At 44.9% G+C, this 18,899-nt stretch overlaps 1 protein-coding gene across 1 annotated transcript in view; it reads right to left on the bottom strand.

The window, feature by feature from the left end:
- INSC (INSC spindle orientation adaptor protein) overlaps positions 1 to 18,899 on the bottom strand; it is a 126,973-nt gene that overhangs the window by 87,413 nt on the left and 20,661 nt on the right. Inside the window, exon 2 of the mRNA XM_058544693.1 lies at positions 4,336 to 4,436. Within this exon, the coding sequence (XP_058400676.1) occupies positions 4,336 to 4,436 (101 nt within the window). The remainder of the gene's footprint in view (positions 1 to 4,335; positions 4,437 to 18,899) is intronic.

Raw genomic sequence — 18,899 nt, 5'->3', positions numbered from 1 at the left:
CAGCTCTGATTCCAAGGCTCCCTGCAAGGTCAGCTGAGGTCGTCGTCCAGCCTGCAGTGCAGCTCCCCTTCTCCCCCTGCCCGGGCCTGCTTCCGTCCTCTCCCTTCCATGGATGTGGATCCCACAGGCACTCCGTAATAACCATCCTGAAGTCCAAACTCCATCTCAAAGGCTGCTTCCCAGAGAGCCCAATGTGACCCCTCGTTGGCACAATAGAGATAATAATAAGTACATATATGGACCGTCATGAGGACTAAGTGAGTTGCTGTGTGTAAAAGCACCCAGCTCAGAGCAAGTGCTGGATAAGAATGAGCCAACTTCGTGATGGGGGTGAGTAAAGGCTAGTCCTTTAGCCAGTATCCCCACCCTCATTGGCAGGAGCCCAGAGAGAAAATGTCAAGGTGTTCCAGCTTGATCTGTAGGTGAGAGAAGTAACGGAAGGAAGGAAGGAGGGAGAACAGGAGGGAGGAAGGAAGGGCACGTCTGGACACAGCCCTGTTTGTCCTTCAGACTGGCCTCCATCCCGCCTCACAGGAACCTATCTGTCGAGATGGTGAAGTCAAAGCACTGGGCCGTCAGGATCCCTGCAGAAAATGAGGGCTATGCTGTGACGGTGGAGGCCACCACCCTGAGAGTGTACAGATAGGTGTCAACATGCCGACCACCATGGTTGGCCATCATCTAGGTCCCAGCACCACCACCACCATGCCCAGAGTCCACAGGAGGATCAGCAGCCCAGGCGCAAAGTTGGCAGCCCAGAGATCCAAGAAGAAAATGAACATCAGCTAGGTACATATCAGCCAGGGCCTCCTGCTCTCCAGAGAGCTGATCTCCTGCCCTTTACTCCCACCAATAAATCCTTGAACCTCCAGGGGCGTATCTGGACCTGAGCTGCAAGCGTTTCTCCTACTGAGGGAGGAATGGGGGGTTGTTACTATTACAGGATGGCCTGGTGAAGTGTGGGGTGTGCACTGCAGAGCACGCTGGGCCCAGAGAGACCTTCCTTCCTGGACCCCAGCACTTACACAGCCTTTTATTTATTTATTTATTTTTATTTTTTCCCCCAAAGCCCCAGTAGATAGTTGTATGTCATAGCTGCACATCCTTCTAGTTGCTGTATGTGGGACGCGGCCTCAGCATGGCCGGAGAAGCGGTGCATCGGAGCACAGCCGGCCGATCCCAACCCGGGCCGCCAGCAGCGGAGGGCGCGCACTTAACCGCTAAGCCACGGGGCCGGCCCTATACAGCCTTTTAAAGCAACGATCACTGCTGCCCTGTTACAGAAGATCAAGCCGGTGTTCAGACAGGTTAAGCAGCAGCCAAGGCCACACAGCTGGTAAGAAGTGCAGCTGTGATTTTAGCCCAAATTCCATTCCAAGGCCGATATGCTTTCAACCACTTAGGACCACAAAAAAGATTCTAAGAGTAGAATTTTGTTCTTCAGCTCATTTATTTTATTATTTTTAAATATCAAAGCTTCCCAGGAGATTCAGATGCACTCAGAGTTGAGAACCTTGTCACACTCTCTCCTGTTGCCCACACCAATTCAGCATGGATCCCAACCCTTGGCCCAGAACACTGTTGTTCCCTGCCCTCTATTCTCTTCCAGGAGCCTGCACCTTTTTGATGCTATTTACTCATAAAAGTCTCAAATACCAAAGGCCTAACCCATACCGTTCACACAGGCTGCTGGATGATCCCACATAACTGGACAGTATTTATTTACTTAGTATATTGAAGTGAACAATGGCACTAGAGTGAAATTCAGTTTCAGTGGAACACAACAGAGAGACGTCAATTATCCAGCATTAATTATTTATCTAGGGACGATAACAATGGTGTTATTCCCCACAAGAGAGGCCTCTGCAGCTCAGAACAAGAGGAAAGAAGAGGTGGCTGCTATTGTCGCCTATCATGCAGGATCAGATTGGACATATTAACCCCTCTGACATCCTGTAAATACACATAAGTCTTCTCTGGTAACATGGCCCATGCACATGCCCCCAGAACACACACAATTAATAGGTGGGTAGGCCCAGGGATTGCACTTCCCCTATGTTCTGGGTAGGCCTGGCAATGCCAGCCTGTGAATATTTAAAGGAAACAGCCCACCCTGCCCTATCAGAGTTGTGAGGCTGAAGACATTCTAAACAAACATTTTCGCAGGTTGCAGTGTCTGTGGCCAGAACTCTTGGAGTCATACTCGTCTGGGGTTTTCCTCCCAAGGTATTCGCTCTACAAGATCAGTTAGAAACCTTATCCTGCCTCCAAAGGAGTAACAATTTGATTCCTAAATCATTGTCATGTAATTTGATTTCCTTTTATCCTCAAAACTCCTGAGGAGGTTGGAAGTGGGAGAGAGAGTCAGCAGTTCCCAGAGGTTGAAAGGGCGCCAAGATCTATCTACCTTGGCCTCGTGGTCTCCACTCCTGTTCCTCATCTGAAGAAGCTAACACTGATTGAGCTGTTCTTATGTGCAGGCAGCTGCTTTACACAGATTATCTTCAATTCTCCTAGCAATCCAATGACTTAAATGTAAATATTCCCATTTCACAGATGAAGAAACTGAAGCCCAAGGTTACAGCTAATAAGTAGCAGAACCAAGAAGCAAGCTGAGGCAGTCCCGCCTCCTAACCACGGTCCTCAACTGCCCTGTAACAACAGCGCCCCAACCCCCCGCATGATGCTCTAACCATCCCAGGATCCATGAGCCCCATGGAGGTGTCCCAAGCCCTGTTGCCAGAGCTGCTTATGCCCATCAGGCTACACAGTTCCTGACCTACTGCCTGGACATGACAGGAGCCTGGAAGACTAAGATTCCACTTCATCTAGAACAATTCTACTTTTTCTTGGTTTAAAATAAAACAGGCTGCTGGGAGCGCCATCTGTGATTACTTATTTTCTCATGAGGTCACTTGCTGAGAGTGAGGGGTCAAGGGAGGGATTTCTGGAAGAATTCTCTAAGATCAGCTACATGAAGAGCCACAGTGGGCCCCGGACACGCAGTACTCACTCAATAAATGACAGCTCCTCTTATGTAGCTCTCGCTGTGTGACAGAGACTGCACGTATTAACTCATTTGATTCGCACATCAACCCTGTGGAGCAGGTACTGTTATCGCCCTTGTTTCATACATGAGGGAACTGAGGAGCTGATGGGGTTCAGGAACTTGCACAAGGCCACACATAGTAAGAGGTAGAGCCCAGCTCTGAAGCCAGGCAGACGTGTGATGCTCGCTCATCTCATGCAAGTAAGAGCCAAGTCCCCGTTGCTGAGAACGCACATGTATCCTGACAGGTTTGCGTCTCACCACCTCTGAGCTCTACCTTAGACACACGGCGTGGAGAGATACTTGGGTCCTCACATGATGCCTTATCCTCCGCGTCAGGCTGCATAGGAAATTCTTAACTACATTTCTAGCAATGTTCTCCGCCCTCAGCAACACACATGAGCTGCATTTCATATCCTCAAACCTCAATATGAGGATGGCTTTAGGGAAGCAGACCGATGTTCTTACACGGGTTAACCCAGTTCTAGTCTATTTTTAGCAAATATTTAATAAATTTTTCTGATTTTAAAAGCAGCACACACTCAAAAAAAACCTCAAAAACCAAACAAACGATATAGAAATGAATGATGTAAATAAGTTGAAATCCTCTGTAATTCAGGTGGGGGTCAAGGATAGAATAAGATAAGATGTCAATGCTACATGTGGTATGTAAAACAAAACAACGACAATGAGTTATGAGCCTTGAAAGGGCCATTTGTATTCTGTTGACTCAAAACAGCCCCATCAAAATGTCTCAGAAAAAAAAAAAAGTGCTAAGCAGAAGCCCTGAGCACTCAGATTGCAGAGTTCTGCCACAGCCCAGACCTGCATTAGAGTGACCAACCATTCCAGTTTGCCTGGACAAGGACACAGGACTTTCAGTGCCAAAATCAGGACAGTCCCAGGCAGACCAGGACAGCTGCTCCCCAGAGGTTTGCTGCCCTGGTCCTTCCACCTTTGGTTCTGGTTCAGGCCTCCAGGACCAGCCAGGTCTCCACACTTTCCAGCCGTGTGAAGGCACCTCTGGGGCCCCCGAGTCTCTCCTTCTTCTCGCCATCATCATCTGAGCTTCACCTTCTGCTCGGTGTATACCTCCCTCCTCCTCCCCACACTGCCCAGTCAGGGCACAAGCATTTCCCAAGGGTCAGCTCTGTGCTCAGTTCTCTCCCTGGCGCTCTAGGGGAAAGAGAGATGGGGTCACCTGCAGCCTCAGGATCCTGGGGCTGGGCCTCAGCCAGAGTCTAGATGGAGTAGGCCTGGCCCTTAGAGACAGCTGTGGGACTTACCGCTGACCCGGCAAGGGCATGGAGTCCAGGTGGCGGCCTCCAGGCAGCGCCATCATGTTGATCCCAATCTGCAACAAAGCCTGCCCGCAGCGGTGGGGGCCCTGGAAAGAGAGCACAGGATGTGGTCAATGAGGGCCCCCAGAGAGGAGGTGCAATCACCTTCTCTCCTGGATCCTGGCCACCAGGAGCCAAGGCCAGTGTGGAGGGAAGGACCCCAAGCCCTCCTCTGCTTTCTGAACCAGTTTACACTCTGCTATCCTCACACAAGTAATGCAGGACTCAGATTTGACCTTGGTTCTAAGTCCCCAGCCCACTATAAACTCCTACAATCTTTTCTTATGTCTCATTGCCAAACATTTGCCCAACCCATTTTGCTTTGTACCAAACATTGAGACACACAGACCAGCAAATATTGCACAGGACATACTTATACTTAAAAAGTATCTGTGGTTTATCTGAAATTCACATTTAACTGGGCATCCTGTATTATTTGCTAAATCTGGCAACTCTACATGCTAATTCTCTAACTATATACCGTCATAGCCCTGGTTTATTCACTTTGATTATGTCTGGGAAATGTGACTCTGTAATAGGCATGGTGGTTGCTTCCCAAACCCATTCCACCTCACATGACGTAATTTCACCCAAACTGCTAGTAATTGGCTCAGGAATAGGCATGGGACTCAGTTGAGACCAATGAGCCATGAAAGGATTGCTTCTAGGAAAAGTTTTCCTTCTCCTAACTGTAAGCCACAGTGTGGGTCAGTATCTCTCCCATTGGACCTGAAAAAGTAAGCACATCATTTTATTGCTGCTAGAGACCATCTTGCAATCAAGAGAGGACTTAGATGGAGAAGAAAGCTGGCAGACAGAGAAAAACTTCTAGGTCCTTAATCATGGAGCCACTGAATCAACTAACCCTGGAGTCTGGCCTACCTGTAGGCTTCCTACCACGTAAGATAATGAAGTTCTTGTTGTTTAAGTCAGTTTAAGTGAGGATTTTGCTTCTGTACAGCCAAAAGCAGCCTAAGTGATAAAGATGAGCCAGGTTCCCAAGCCTCCAATCCTGGCGCCGGGGACTCATGTGGCTTGCCTGTGCCCCACAGTTTTGATCAAGACAATAGCATCTTTCTTCCTCCATAAAACCAGCTCTCACCTGTTTGTCTCCTCCTGCCTCACCTTGTCCTTCCCCGTTCCTCCCTCTTTGCTAGCTCCTTCTCCAAGCCAATGAGGAAGCCCTCCCTGAGGAAAATGGAGATTCTGTCACCTTTTCTATGTAAAGCAATAGAAGAGAGGGTTGGCTGTCACTTGTCCCCCTGAGCTTGAGGGCAGCAGATTAAGACATTCAGAGAAAACACAAGTATGAACTTGTGGAAAGATACTGCTAAAGAGAACACGATAAATCCAGAAAAATTAAACTCTTATTCCCTGATTACAAGTGACCCTTATGAGAAAAGAGCGGAGGAGGACTTTAATAGTGACATGGTTGGACATAAAGTACTCCTTATGATGCTTGGAATAAAAAATAAAAGAGTCGATCTGAAAAGAATGGGGAGGCAGAAGCCCAGGATAAACCAGAGCTTTTGATAATTCCAGAGACTCTCTGCCACTGCCTGTTTTCTGATCTGCAGACCCCACTAGACTGTGAGTCCCTGGAGGGCAGGGATCGCTTGTGTTCCTGGCACTGAGCCAAGAGCCAGGCACTTAGCAAGCACTCTATGTGTTTGTTGAAATAATGAGTATTAATGTATTAAAAATTCATTTCTGTTGAGCCCTAATTCCTCATCGGCAACTGAGAATAATATCTATTTTCCAAGGCTATTACAACGATGACAGGAGATAAGGAATATAGAAGTGTCAGGCCAGGGTGAGAGCTAAATAAACAGTAGCTGTTATTATGATGATGCCCTGAGGGTCTGCTGTGTGTTCAGCCCAGGTCAGCTATGCTAGAGGAGAGGCAGGAACTTAGACAAAGGGTACAAAGCACGTTGCACATGAGGGTGCTTAGCAAGTGCTCATTGTCGTCAGTAGTGTCACCACTGTTATTTCTATCATTATTTCCATTATCGAGAAGGTATATTTTTGGAACCCAGTGAGTCAGCAGCCTGAAAGGATGGCACAAAGAAAAAGCTGGAAACAACCAAATGAGGTATTTGTTCCCTTTTTGATACGTTTGACTAAAGAACCAAAAAGGGAAATACCGACTTCTCAGAGTGAATGCCACGACGTGATCCGAGAGCAGTGAGCAAGTGTCTCCATCACGGAGAATAAAAAGCGGCCGAGTGAAAATGTTGAAGAGGGAACTCAAGCTTAAGGTAGGTGAGGAGACAGAGACAGCAAGGAAGCTCGAGACCCTTTACAGTGCGGACCAGTAGGGATTCTGTAGGACGAGGCGAAGCATGCCCTAGAATATTGGAGGAACCTCTGAATCTGATCGAGTCAGATCGGACGGACCCAGAGAAAGGGAGAACAGTCATGAGCAGACGCCTGGATGCAAGCAGATGCTCTTAATCTCAAAGAGGTAGATTCCAGAAACACAGCTTGGTGACTACAAAATTCTAGAACAGATTCCTTATCACTGATCTGTGTACAGAAGCCAGCTGGAGCATAGTAGGAACAAGTCATGCCCAAAGGGTCTACTTCCTTTTCAGTAGGGACCACTGGACTCTTAGCTGAGGGGAATGTCATAACCTAATATATCTTGATTTTGCTAAAGGACCCTGGTGAGATGGCCCTGATCATCCATTTCATCCATAGCTTCCCAGCAGTTATCTGGTGGAGCCCGCTAGCTAACAAAACCTTGGTTCATGTGATCACGTGTGTTCCCAGAGGCTGGGGAGGCCCCCTGGGGACATCTGGGCTGCATGTGTATCACTGCCCTAGTCACTGACTGTATGAGTCATGCCTGCCTCTTTCCTCCAACGGCACAAGACTCCTTGATGTCTGAAACCATATCTTGCTCAATGTGGGACTGGGCACAGGACTTTACATATTGACCTGTGTGGTTGAAGCCGGGATCGTGAAGCAGATTAGCTCTCAGAGGAGCCACAGCTCATGTTCACTGGGGACGAGGAATGGGTAAAAGAGAATATGTGGAAGGCGAGACAGAGAATTTTAAGAATTTAATCCAGCTGATGTTTATAAAGTGTCTCTAATATAATAATAACAACAATAATAAGAGCTAATATTTATTGAATGTGTACTACGTGCCAGGCACTGTTCCAAATGCTTCATATAGTATTAACTCATCTAATACTATCATCATCCCTTTGTTACAGATGAGACCTCTGAAATTCAGCTGAAGTATGTGCATTGATGTGCAAGATCACACAGCTAGTAGGTGACAGAGGAGTAGTATCCAGGTTTTATGATTGGAGGGGAGGTGCCGGAGCAGTGAAGACGCTGAAAGCAACAAACAGGTGACATGTGTCCGGCATTCGCTGACAGGCAACCTGACTCCACTCCACGGTGGCCACACCCAGCCCCACCCCTCACAGACGGCCCAGCCCTTTTCCTCTCACCAGGGCCTCCACTGCTCCCACCTCCCAGACAGGGAGTCCTTCCAGCTTCATCTAGTGCCAGTCTTCAGTGACACAGAGGACAGAAGAACAATCCTCGGAGAGAAGAAGAAAGAGCAAGCACTGCCCTTGATGGCAGGAGGAGGAGGGGCATGGACAGTGGGGGCCTCTCTTCTGCTCCTCATTTGTTGGTTTCTTTTGTGACAGTCATACAGAGTTAGGGGCCCTAAGGGGATCCAGGGGTGGAGGCCACAGTCCCAGCTGAAGCCTCAAAGTGTCACCAGTTGCACATTGAGACCTGTTTAAAGCCTGTGGCCCCCAGGGAAGCCCCCAGGGCCTGCTGCCTTTGCAGCCACCCCCTCCCTGGGTCCTAAACCAACTCATCCTACTGAGCCGAGATTCAGAGTAGAACCCTTCCAAAGCTACACAGCATGTCAGGATACCAAGAAAGCACTCAAGGTAACCCCTTTGCCCCACGCCGTCTGTCCTCACTGGTGTTGCAAAAAGAACTTGAATTTGGGAGTCAGATAGATTTGGATTCAAATCCTGACTCTGTGCCTCATTAGCCATGACCTTGGGAAAATCATCCACCCCTGTGAGTATGGTTTCCTTGATTATACCTGCCTCTCAGGAGCTGCACGAGGATGAAATGAGATCACTAGTAAAAGTACCTGATAGCTGGTATAATAGAATATAATATACAGTCATGTGCCACATAATGACGTTTCTGTCAATAACGGACTGCATATATGATGGTGGTTCCATAAGATTAGTACCATTGAGCCTAGGGGTGTAGTAGGCTGCAACATCCAGGTTTGTGTAAGTGCGCTCTATGACGTTCACACAACTATGAAATCCCCTAACGACACATTTCTCAGAACATGTCCCTGTTGTTAAGCAACGCATGACTGTAATATGATATAATATCATATGCTTGGCACATAGTAGCTTCAAAGAGGGAGCTTCCTTCCTTGTGGAAGGAGGAGTTGAGAAACAGATCTCAGGACAGAGATGCTACTTTGCCCATGAGAGAGGTAAAAAGGATATATATAGGAGCCAGCAGGAAAGAGGAACTCCATCACCTCTGCCACCTGCCCGAGGGCCTTCCTAATTCACTGGAAATCCCACCCTGGAGCCTGTAGCCTTGGTTCTGCAGGGATCTTGGCTGCATCTCCCCCAGCAGGAGTGGCTAGTTTACAAGAAGGACTTAAAGCCTTAAGTGTGTCTGATTTAATTCAACGCCTACTGCGACAACTGCTCGTTTGGACAGCCCATTTCTGCTCCTGCATCCCATTAGAGGCAGCCCTTGCTCACCTCCATTTGGCTAACAAGCCAGCCTGGGCTCTGGAGGAAATGCAGGCTATTTACAGTAAATTACTCAATTAGAACCAGGAGCAAGGGCAGCTTCTGCCATTGTCTGATGGGCCAATCCGAGGAAAGCTTAAAGCAGGGCTGGGACTGTTTAATCTGCAGAATCCATTAGGCCTGTCAACAGGGCCGGGACAATGAATATTGTAGAAAGCAGTTAAGCTCCAGCAGCAGCGCTCAGGACAGGGAGGAGGCAGCTGGGGCGTGGGGAGTAGGAAAGGAATGCGACTGGGGGATTCAATCAAGTCCCTCATTATAGGATCCCCTACCCCCTCATTATTTCTCCTCCAGAGAATTTATCACAATTGTAATTAAACAATTAACAGTGAAATTAGCTTATCATCTTTCTCCCCTGAGGATCCCAGTGCAGGGACTGGAGGTCTGTCCTGCTCACTGCTGTATCCCCCCGTCCCCCGTGCCTGACACAGCATCTGGGGCATAATGATCAGATCAGTCAACACCTGTTGACTGGGTGGGCTCTGGCTGAAGGAACCTCAGCTTTCTCACTGGTAAACGCGAGACGAAGGTACCTATTTCATCACGTTGTTTTGAGTTTACCCAGTGAGGTGATTACTGGAGGAGGGCATTTTGCAACCGTACACACTGCATGGAAAGGGTTCTGGCCCCTAACATCCGCTGAGACAAAGCCACCTTTCCCTCCTGAGTTCCATAGTCCCCACTGTCTGGTTGTACCCGGCTGGGCAGCCTCCCTTCCCACTCCCAGCTCTGTGCTCATCAGAGTCTCCCAGACAGGTAGACAGAAGGGACAGCAGACAGTCCAAACGCTGCAGGAAAACTGCAATAACAGGTAACCAAGGAGATGCTAAGGGAGGTCCAGAGGGCTTCCAAGCCATACTAGGCCAGAATGGAAGGTGGGGAGAAGGGGCCATGGAAAGTTGCTCAGGGCATGACCCCAAAGCTGACACTTGAAAGAAGCACGTGGAAATAGAGGAAGGAGAAGGAGCTGGAAGGAAGGTTGTGAAGGAAGGTTGTACAGGCAGAGGGAAGAGCATATGAAAGGCACAGAATCATGAGCATGGTAAGATTAGGGACCTGCAAGTGTTTCTAGAAGGCTAGAGCACTCTGGGCTGGTGGTGGAGTTTAGAGGAACTATCCAAGTGGCATGGGAATGCAGAAAAAGGAGTGGTCACTTTAGCTGAGAGAGTAGGCCAGACTTCTTAGAGGAAGAGACATCTGAACTGGGTCTCAAATGTAGGGCGGGATTTTGACAGGTAAAGATGGGACAAGCACATTCAGAGCCAAGAGAGCAACGTGAGCCATGGCAAGGAGATCAGAAAATGTAGCAGGTATTCAGGGACCCAGATCTCTCCCAGGTGGCTGCAGGAAAGGTGCCTCTATGGCCCTGCATATGAAAGGAACTGATTCTTTGGACTCTCTCCTGTGGGTGGTAGGAGCCAATGAAGGTGTTTAAGCAGGGGAGTGAAATGATCAGAGTGTCATTTCAGCTCCCGTAGTGACCAGTGGAGTGGATGGACTCCAGGAAGTGAGACCAGCAGCAGGCATTCATTTAAGAGACAGATGCAAGGTCCCAGGGGAACCACAAAAGCAGTGTGGCTGGAGAGGTGGGGACCCGGGCATGGAAAGGAGGGCTGCAATGAGATTTGGGAAGTCATGACAGTAAGCCTCCCTCCTCTCCACAACTCTGAGCCCCTGATTGACCTGTGGGAGGTGGCAACGGTCATCAGAGATATTTCAGTACTGCTAGCTGTGGTGCCAGCATCCTACAGCAATCAGATACTTTAAGAACCCTCGTTCCCAGGGAAGGTGCAAGAAACCAAGCAAGCTGCCACCCAGCCCTGCCGAATGGACTGAGCCTCATGAAATATAGAGAGCTCTGGCTCCCTGGAGGAAGCCGCGATGGCCCCTTACAGTTGTCAGGCGACAGAACCCAGCAAGGAAGCAGAACCAACCTCAGGGCTCACAGAGCTGGGCCTTGTCCACTCAGGCCCTGAAAACCCTGACCAGATAGCCCAGAAGGACTGTGCATCAGGTAGAGAGGGTCCACCCCGACCTCAGCCCTGCCCCTCAATTCTGGAGCCAGAAGAGTTTCCACAAAGCACAGACAAGGTCCCAAGCCTCCACCCGATTAGCTGGATGCATCTACTTTCTAGGCCTTATCCAGAAGGCAACAGGAATCCCATCTGCACAAACATATCCATGAACTTGACAGGGGTAAGACTATAGCTCCCAGCCAAAATCCAGGCAGCCTTCTTGGAGGAGTTCACATCATAATCTGAGAGTATAAGAATTAGTAGGGGGCCCTAGAGCTTACCCCCTTGTAACAATAACCACAGTAATGATAACATTAAAACAACAACAATAATGAGGAGGAGGAGAAGGAGAAACACCCATTGGGTGCTAACTATATGTCAGGCCCTGTTCTAAATGCTTTACATTTAATCCTCAAAATAACCCCATGAAGTAGGTTACTATTATTATCCCCATTTTTTAGACGAGAAAACTGAAGCACAGAGAGGTTAACATGGACAGATGGAGAGATACATTCAGAGAGGAGATGAGATTTGCCCAAAGTCACACAGCAAGCCGAGCGACACCTGGGACCTGCACCCAGGTTTCCTCACTCCCATTAAATCCTCCCATGGGAAATCCAAAGAAGGCTTTACCTCATAGGAGCCCAGAGAGACCCACCTGGGTGCAGAGTGATTTACCCTAGGAAATCAATGGCGCTGCAGCTCCCCATCTGTAAAACGGGCTCATTATTCCTGCTCTTTCTCCTTTGATGTGGGTATCAAGCACAAGGAATGGGCAGTGGACAGGGAAACTCCAGAGATTCCTGGTCTGACTCGGCTCAGCCTTGGAACGGGACAGGCATGTTGACTCAGAGGTGCCCACGAGTCCCAGAGGTCGGAGAGGAAGGAGCTCAGAGTCAAGCTCTCCTCCCTGAGGCCCACGTGCCCCAGTCCCTGATTGACATGACCACTCATCCTCAAAATGGCTCCAACTTGTGAAAGGCAGCCCCCAGGCAGCCTGCCCTGAAGAAGCATGTGTGGCGGTCCCAGAGGGAATCCCAGGCTCCTAGAGCCAGGAGAGCCATGTCTCCTCCCATCTTGCGTCTCAGAGTGGGCCCTTCCTGGCTCTGGGGCTCCAACACCCCAGCTGCCTCTCAGAGGAACACCCGGCCCTGAGCATCCCAAGGAAACTGTGGTTACTGGCATCTGGGAGCTGGCCTTGGGGATTTTCTAAGGTCAAAAGTGAGAGATTGGTGCCCCAGACCTCCAAGACTTCAGGCAGAGTGCGGCTCCTGAGGGAGGCTGGGCTGGCCTTTGGGCCACCCCATCCAGAGCTCTGTTGGGTAAGAATGCAGATTTGGAGTCAGACTGTCCAGGTTCAAATCCAAGTTCCACCAGCTATTCACTGTGTGACCTTGGGCACTGGGTTTTCTTATCCGTAAAGTGGGATACACAATAAGGATAAAATGGAGGAAACGGTTCCTTCTCCATGGCACTGCTGTGCAGACCACTAAGACCACATATGCCAAGTACCTGGCACACAGGGTGCTTGATAGAAAGATTGGTTCCATTTTTCTTCCAGTGAGGACAATACTTAGCAGTCGGGAGGCAGCCAGACAGAGGCCATTCTGCCACCTTCTCAACCACGTCCAGCTACTCAACTGCTTTTTACTCTTTAACTTTTTAATTATCCCTTCTTACTTTCGAACTTTTCCTGATGTGAATGTTAGCCAACTGCTCAAATATTCCTTAGCTTCAATTTGCAAAAACAAGAGCCCTCTCTCACTGGGCCCAGGTCCCAGGGTGCTAAAATTAACAATCAGTATACTTTAAGCTAATGACTTACTGGCCGTGGCTGCCACGAATAGACATAACTCTGAGATAAAGGCCATTAGAGAAAATTGAATACCTCCAACATGGTGAAAATCTGGATACAACCTGTTTCATAAATCACACTCAAAGGTCACACTGGGCAAGATATTTCCTTCTCTGAGTCATGGTGAGGACCCAGGTTGAGGGGGTCTACATAGCCTTGGGGAACAGGACATAGGGGAAGGAACTGTACAATCTTTTGCAGTTTCACAAATATGATTTTCTCTTACATCTAAAGCCATGAGCAGATTATAGTGCTATATCAGCAACCATGATAATGCAACTTTCTCCGATTTTATTTTCCCCCCAAACCCTCCAAACTGGAGTTTGCTCAATAACATTTGGACAGTAGCATGATGAGGTCATGGAAATCTAAAAGATCAGGATTGGGATGCCAATTCTTGTTCTGCCTCTTACCAGGCCTCTCTGACCTTAGCCTCTTCCTTTGTAAAATAGGAATAGGACCTATTCTCAGGATTGTTGTGAAATTCACATAAGATCACATAGCCTGCATGCTGCTTAAGAGCAAGTGAAATAGTAATACCCTAAGCTGCTTTGATCTGGGGGGCCAGTTAATGGTGCTACAAAGGAAGTCTCATAATATCCATCTTTGTGCCCAATGAAAGATTTATCTTCTACCCAGATCTCAGGCCCAAAGAGCTGCTTCCCATGAAAAGGGATTAAAAAGAAGAATACATTAAATATATTGGGAAGAAGAAAAGTCTTCCATAGAAGAGATTTGATAAAGACCTAGTACACAGAGACCATGCTTTGAATGAGCACAAACAACAACACTAAGACATTTTCTGTGATTAGCAACATTGGCCCTGAAGAAATAATTAACATCCTGGCTCATACCCTGTGTGACCTAACTTGTGTGGAGCATTCAAAGGAGAATCCAGACTGAACCAGAACCTTGGTTCAGCCACAATGGCCACAGGTTCTTATCAGCTCATTAACAAAAAGGAACCAGAAAGAGAACCAGAACCCACCCTAGGGCCTCTGTATGTAAATAGAATAATCCAGAGTTATTCTATTTCTATTCTATTCTATTCTATTCTATTCTATTCTATTCTATTCTATTCTATTCTATTCTATTCTTCAGAGTTATTCTATTCTATTCCAGAGTGAAAGCACAACACAATCACTCTCAACAAATCCTACTGTCATTGTCATACATTCTCCAATAAAGAATCCATTATGTTGGGGCATGATATCAGGTACATAGACCACATGGTCCACATATGACTCTTTGAGTTAATTAATTGGGGCACAGAATGGGCCAAAAATGAAAAACAGCCCATTCACAGAATGCTGTCTTATCAGGGTTCATTTATGTCTAATATACCACATATGACAGTACCATCTGAACAGTGCATTGCACAGTGTCTAGCACAGAGTAGGAGCTCAATGAATGTTAGTCATTCCCCAACAGAGTGTTCCATGGTTCTCCAAAAGCATTTTGCTCTTCTATAATTCTATGCTTTGGTCGTGGCATCCCAGCATAACCAGACTGAAATCTCCTTAATTCTCTTTTTCTATCTCCAGATAACACCAGTGTTTCAGGACTCAGCTCCAATCCTACTTCATCTGGGAGGCCTTCTCCAACCACCCTAACCTATAGTAATTTCTCCCTTCAAAATGTTACCTAGGAATAAATAAAACTCTGAGATCTTGAACAATTTTAAATTATATTGTAATAGAAGGTATGTTTCTCCATGTTCCCTCTCTCTTCTCCTTTCTGCTTATTGAGTGATGCCAAAGCAACTGGAAAGCCATGATATGGCAAGGCCAAAATATGGAAAAAGATGAGTCCTGAGTCACAGTTTGGAGGACAGCCACCCAACCAACATCAGTCTGTGGGGTAGGCAGGAAATAAACACAATGTGCTAAGCCACTAACAATTGGGGGGTTCTTTGTTACAGCAACTAATCTTAATTAACCTGACTGACTGTGAGAATTAAAGTAAATACTATATTTAAAGCACCCATAAGTATGCTGGACACAGAAGTCTCTCAATAAATATAAGTTCCTTTTCCCTTCTTCCTCAGTCTTGGAGGAGATGATGGAATATTGTGTCTGTCTTCTGACAATTAACCCTCTGGACACTGACTCTAGTTCATGCACAGTACAACCAGAGTCCAGAAGTTGATGAGCTGAGGATGGGATGGAATAATACCTACAAACATTTAATGTCCTATCAAATCCGAGACTAAGACTCTGTTTCTCAACCACTGCCTTTTCTGCTCATATGCATCCATTCATAATAACAGCTAAAATGTACTTTAGTCAGCTGGTTCTAAGATGCATTTTTTTCATATTTAAACATCCAAAATCGGGATGTATGTTTCAGTTTATGGCATCTTGGCATTGCATCATAGTTTAATTGGAAGCATATTTTTTTTTTTTATGAAGTAACAGGGCATCTTACAATCTATGGCATCTTAAATTCAATGAAATATGGTATTGGGAACTTAACTATGTGACAAGCACTCTTCTAAGTACTTCACATAAATAAATCCATTTATTTCCTCCACAAAATAATCAGTGCTACTCTTATCTCCATTTTAAAGATGTAGAAATGAAGACGCAACGAGATTCAACAATTTGCTAAGGTACATAGATAATAAGTTGAGTGAGGGTAAAAACTATACCCTCAGACGGGCCAAGTGGTGCAGTGGTTAAGTGCGCAGGCTCCACCTCGGTGGCCTGGGGTTCGCCGGTTTGGATCCCGGGTGTGCACTGATGCACCGCTTGTCAAGCCATGCTGTGGTGGTGTCCCATATAAAGTAGAGGAAGATGGGCATGGATGTTAGCCCAGGGCCAATCTTCCTCAACAAAAAAGAGGAAGATTGGTAACAGATGTTAGCTCAGGGCTGATCTTCTTCACAAAACAAAACAAAAGTATATCCTCTCTTTAAAGTCCTCTATACCATGCCACTATTTTTTAGCACCTGATTTTTAGTTGACAATTGAGCCCTCTTCTTATAGAGAAAGCTCACATGGGAATTTTAAGTTCAGCAATATGGTAGACTAGATATTCCAAAATACTTCTCCATGGGAAGAATTTTAAAGGATTGATAAGATGTTCTTAATATTTTTAAAATACATCACTGAGATGGAAAAAAAATGTAAGAAATTTGGAGAGGCCAAAGGCAAAGCAAAAGCAGGAACCAGGGATAATAAGCGAGAGTTGAAGGGAGTTTTTGCCCTGAGAACATCTGCTGACTGCTCTGCTCCCTAAGCTTCTGTTTCATGTGCGTATGAAACAGAGCAGACCAAGGAAAAGCCCAAAGACTTCTCAAGGGAAGGAATCAAATAGAGGTCCAGAAGGCCAGAAACTCAGTGTAGGGGTAAATGAGAAATAAGTCTTCTATATGGAAGATGTCAGCAAGAAAAGTTGTGTGTCCCGACCTTGGTGCTGGGTAAAAAGAAGTGGAATTAATATCCACAATATGACCCTCATAAAGGCTTTCAGCCTGAATTCACATTATCTGTGAGGGGGTAGAAAAGCTCAATTAGAGAATTTAGTATCAAGAAATAAAGTCTTGGAAATATTTTCAAGAAACACAGGCTATAAAATATGACTAAGCAGAGTTGAGAGAGAACCACATAGAACTTCTATAAATTAAAAATATAATAATTAAAATGAAAAACTCATTGGACAGATTAATCAGAGCTAAAGAATTAATTGTGTATTAAAAGAGAGAACAAAAGAAATTATCCAAGAATGCAGCCTGGAGAGAGAAAATATGAGAGAAGTAAAGCTAAGGAATAGAGAGTGAAGTAGTCTTCCAAAGGGAGATAAGAGAGAACAGAGGAAAAAGTGATATTCAAAGAAATAGTGGCTGAAAAATTTCCCAGAATTTTTAAAAGATGAAACAATTTTCAAATCCAGGAATCTCAATGAATTCTTGGCAGAAAAAATACAAAAGATATACACAGTCTAGACAACTCATAAGACTAAAGATCACCAAAGACAGAGAAGATTTTGAAAGTATCCAAAGGAGAAAAAAAGAGAGAGAGAGAAATTAGATTGACAAGTGACCATTTAATAACAATGATGAAAGTCAGCAGACAATGGGAAAATGTCTGATTACGGAAAATAGTCGTCCTAAAATTCCATATCCAGAGAAACCCTCTTTCAAGAATAAGAATGAATTAAAAGCATTTTCAAACAAGTAAAAATCCCACACTAAAGAAAATTACAAAGGATTTATTTCCAGCAGAAAGAATGTAATGCCGGATGGAAGGTATGAGATACAAGAATGATGAGCAAAATTACTTGTAACCATGTGAGTAAATCCAGACAAAGCTTGACTATAAGAAACAATTACATTACCTCATTTATGGGATAAGGAAACAAAGATAAATCTAAAATATTGCACGTAAAATCAGAAGGGGATAACTAAGGTAAGTTAAAGTGTTCTAAGATTCTTTCATTTGAGAAGGAGGAAAACAGAGATGTAAATTAACTTTAGACTTATTAGGTTATTATTAATGCTATAATATCTAGGGTAAACAACTAAAAAAAATACATAGAGGAAGAAATAGGCATTACCCTTTGAATATGTAGAGAAGAAAAAAATAAATGAGTAATAAGAAAAAACAATCCAAAAGAAGAAAGAAAGAAGTGGAGAGGGGGAGTATCAATGTAGAATAGTAATCACAGTAAGGGGAAATGGACTAAACTAGTCACTTGTAAGCAAAGATTATAAAGCGTGCATTACACACACACAAGCAAAGAGAGAGAGAGAAAGTGTGCTATGTGCTGGCTACAAGAAATATCCCTAAGACAGAGAGACCCAAAACAGTGTAAAGTTTAAGGCAACGAAAGGTATACCATAGAAATATTTACCTACAGAATTCTAGTGCTAAGGTATTCATATAATACAAAACAAACTTTAAAACAACAAGTATTATAGAGATGAAGAGATTTACCACATAAAAATAAAAAGTTCAGCTCATCAAGATGATAGAATAATGAGGTTGTACCCAATGACGATAAAACAGTCTTAAGATATACAAAGTAAAAACCAAGGAGAAATAAACAGTCCAGAATCACAGACGGAGATTCCAACACAATTCTGTCACTAATTGATAACTCAAGCAGAAAAATTATCAGTAAGATATAGATTTGACTGGCACAAATAAGTTAGATTTAATGTTTATGAATGGAACACTGCATTCAACCTATCAGGAATACACATTCTTTTCAAGGATTCACGAATCATTCTTTTTTTTTTTTAATGACTAATGCTAGATCTTAAAGGAAGCCTCAGCAAATTTCAAATGATTGGTATCTCTATTCCAATATAAATATTCCCATACATTTGGCTATTTTAAACATACAAATCAGAGGTGAAAGAAAAAATTAGAAAGCAAATCTGAATGATTACGAAAATACACATGTAAAAATCATATAATATGCAGATAAGTAGAATTAAGAGCAAAAATTACAGCCTTAAATTAGAAAATAAGAAAATCTAAAAATTAAAAGAATTTCTAACTTCTAATAATATAAGAAATTTTAGAAAGAAGATGATAATAATTCCGAAGAAAGTAGCAGAGGAAAAATAGTTAAGATAGGAGCTAATATTAAGCAAAACAAAACATAAACACAAATAAATGATCAATAGAGTTAAAGTTAGTTTTTGAAAACACAAATAAAATAGACAAACTTCTGGTAAGATCAGAAAAAAATCAGAAAAAAAAGAAACACAAATAATCAATATTAACAACAAAAGGGAGTTTATTACTACAGATGCAGCAGAGCTAAAAAGAATATTATGGGTAATATATGGATCAGAATATT

This window comes from Diceros bicornis, chromosome 7 (genome assembly GCF_020826845.1).
Source record: "Diceros bicornis minor isolate mBicDic1 chromosome 7, mDicBic1.mat.cur, whole genome shotgun sequence".
NCBI classification, from domain to species: domain Eukaryota; kingdom Metazoa; phylum Chordata; class Mammalia; order Perissodactyla; family Rhinocerotidae; genus Diceros; species Diceros bicornis.
This window is presented reverse-complemented; position numbering and strand designations above follow the sequence as displayed.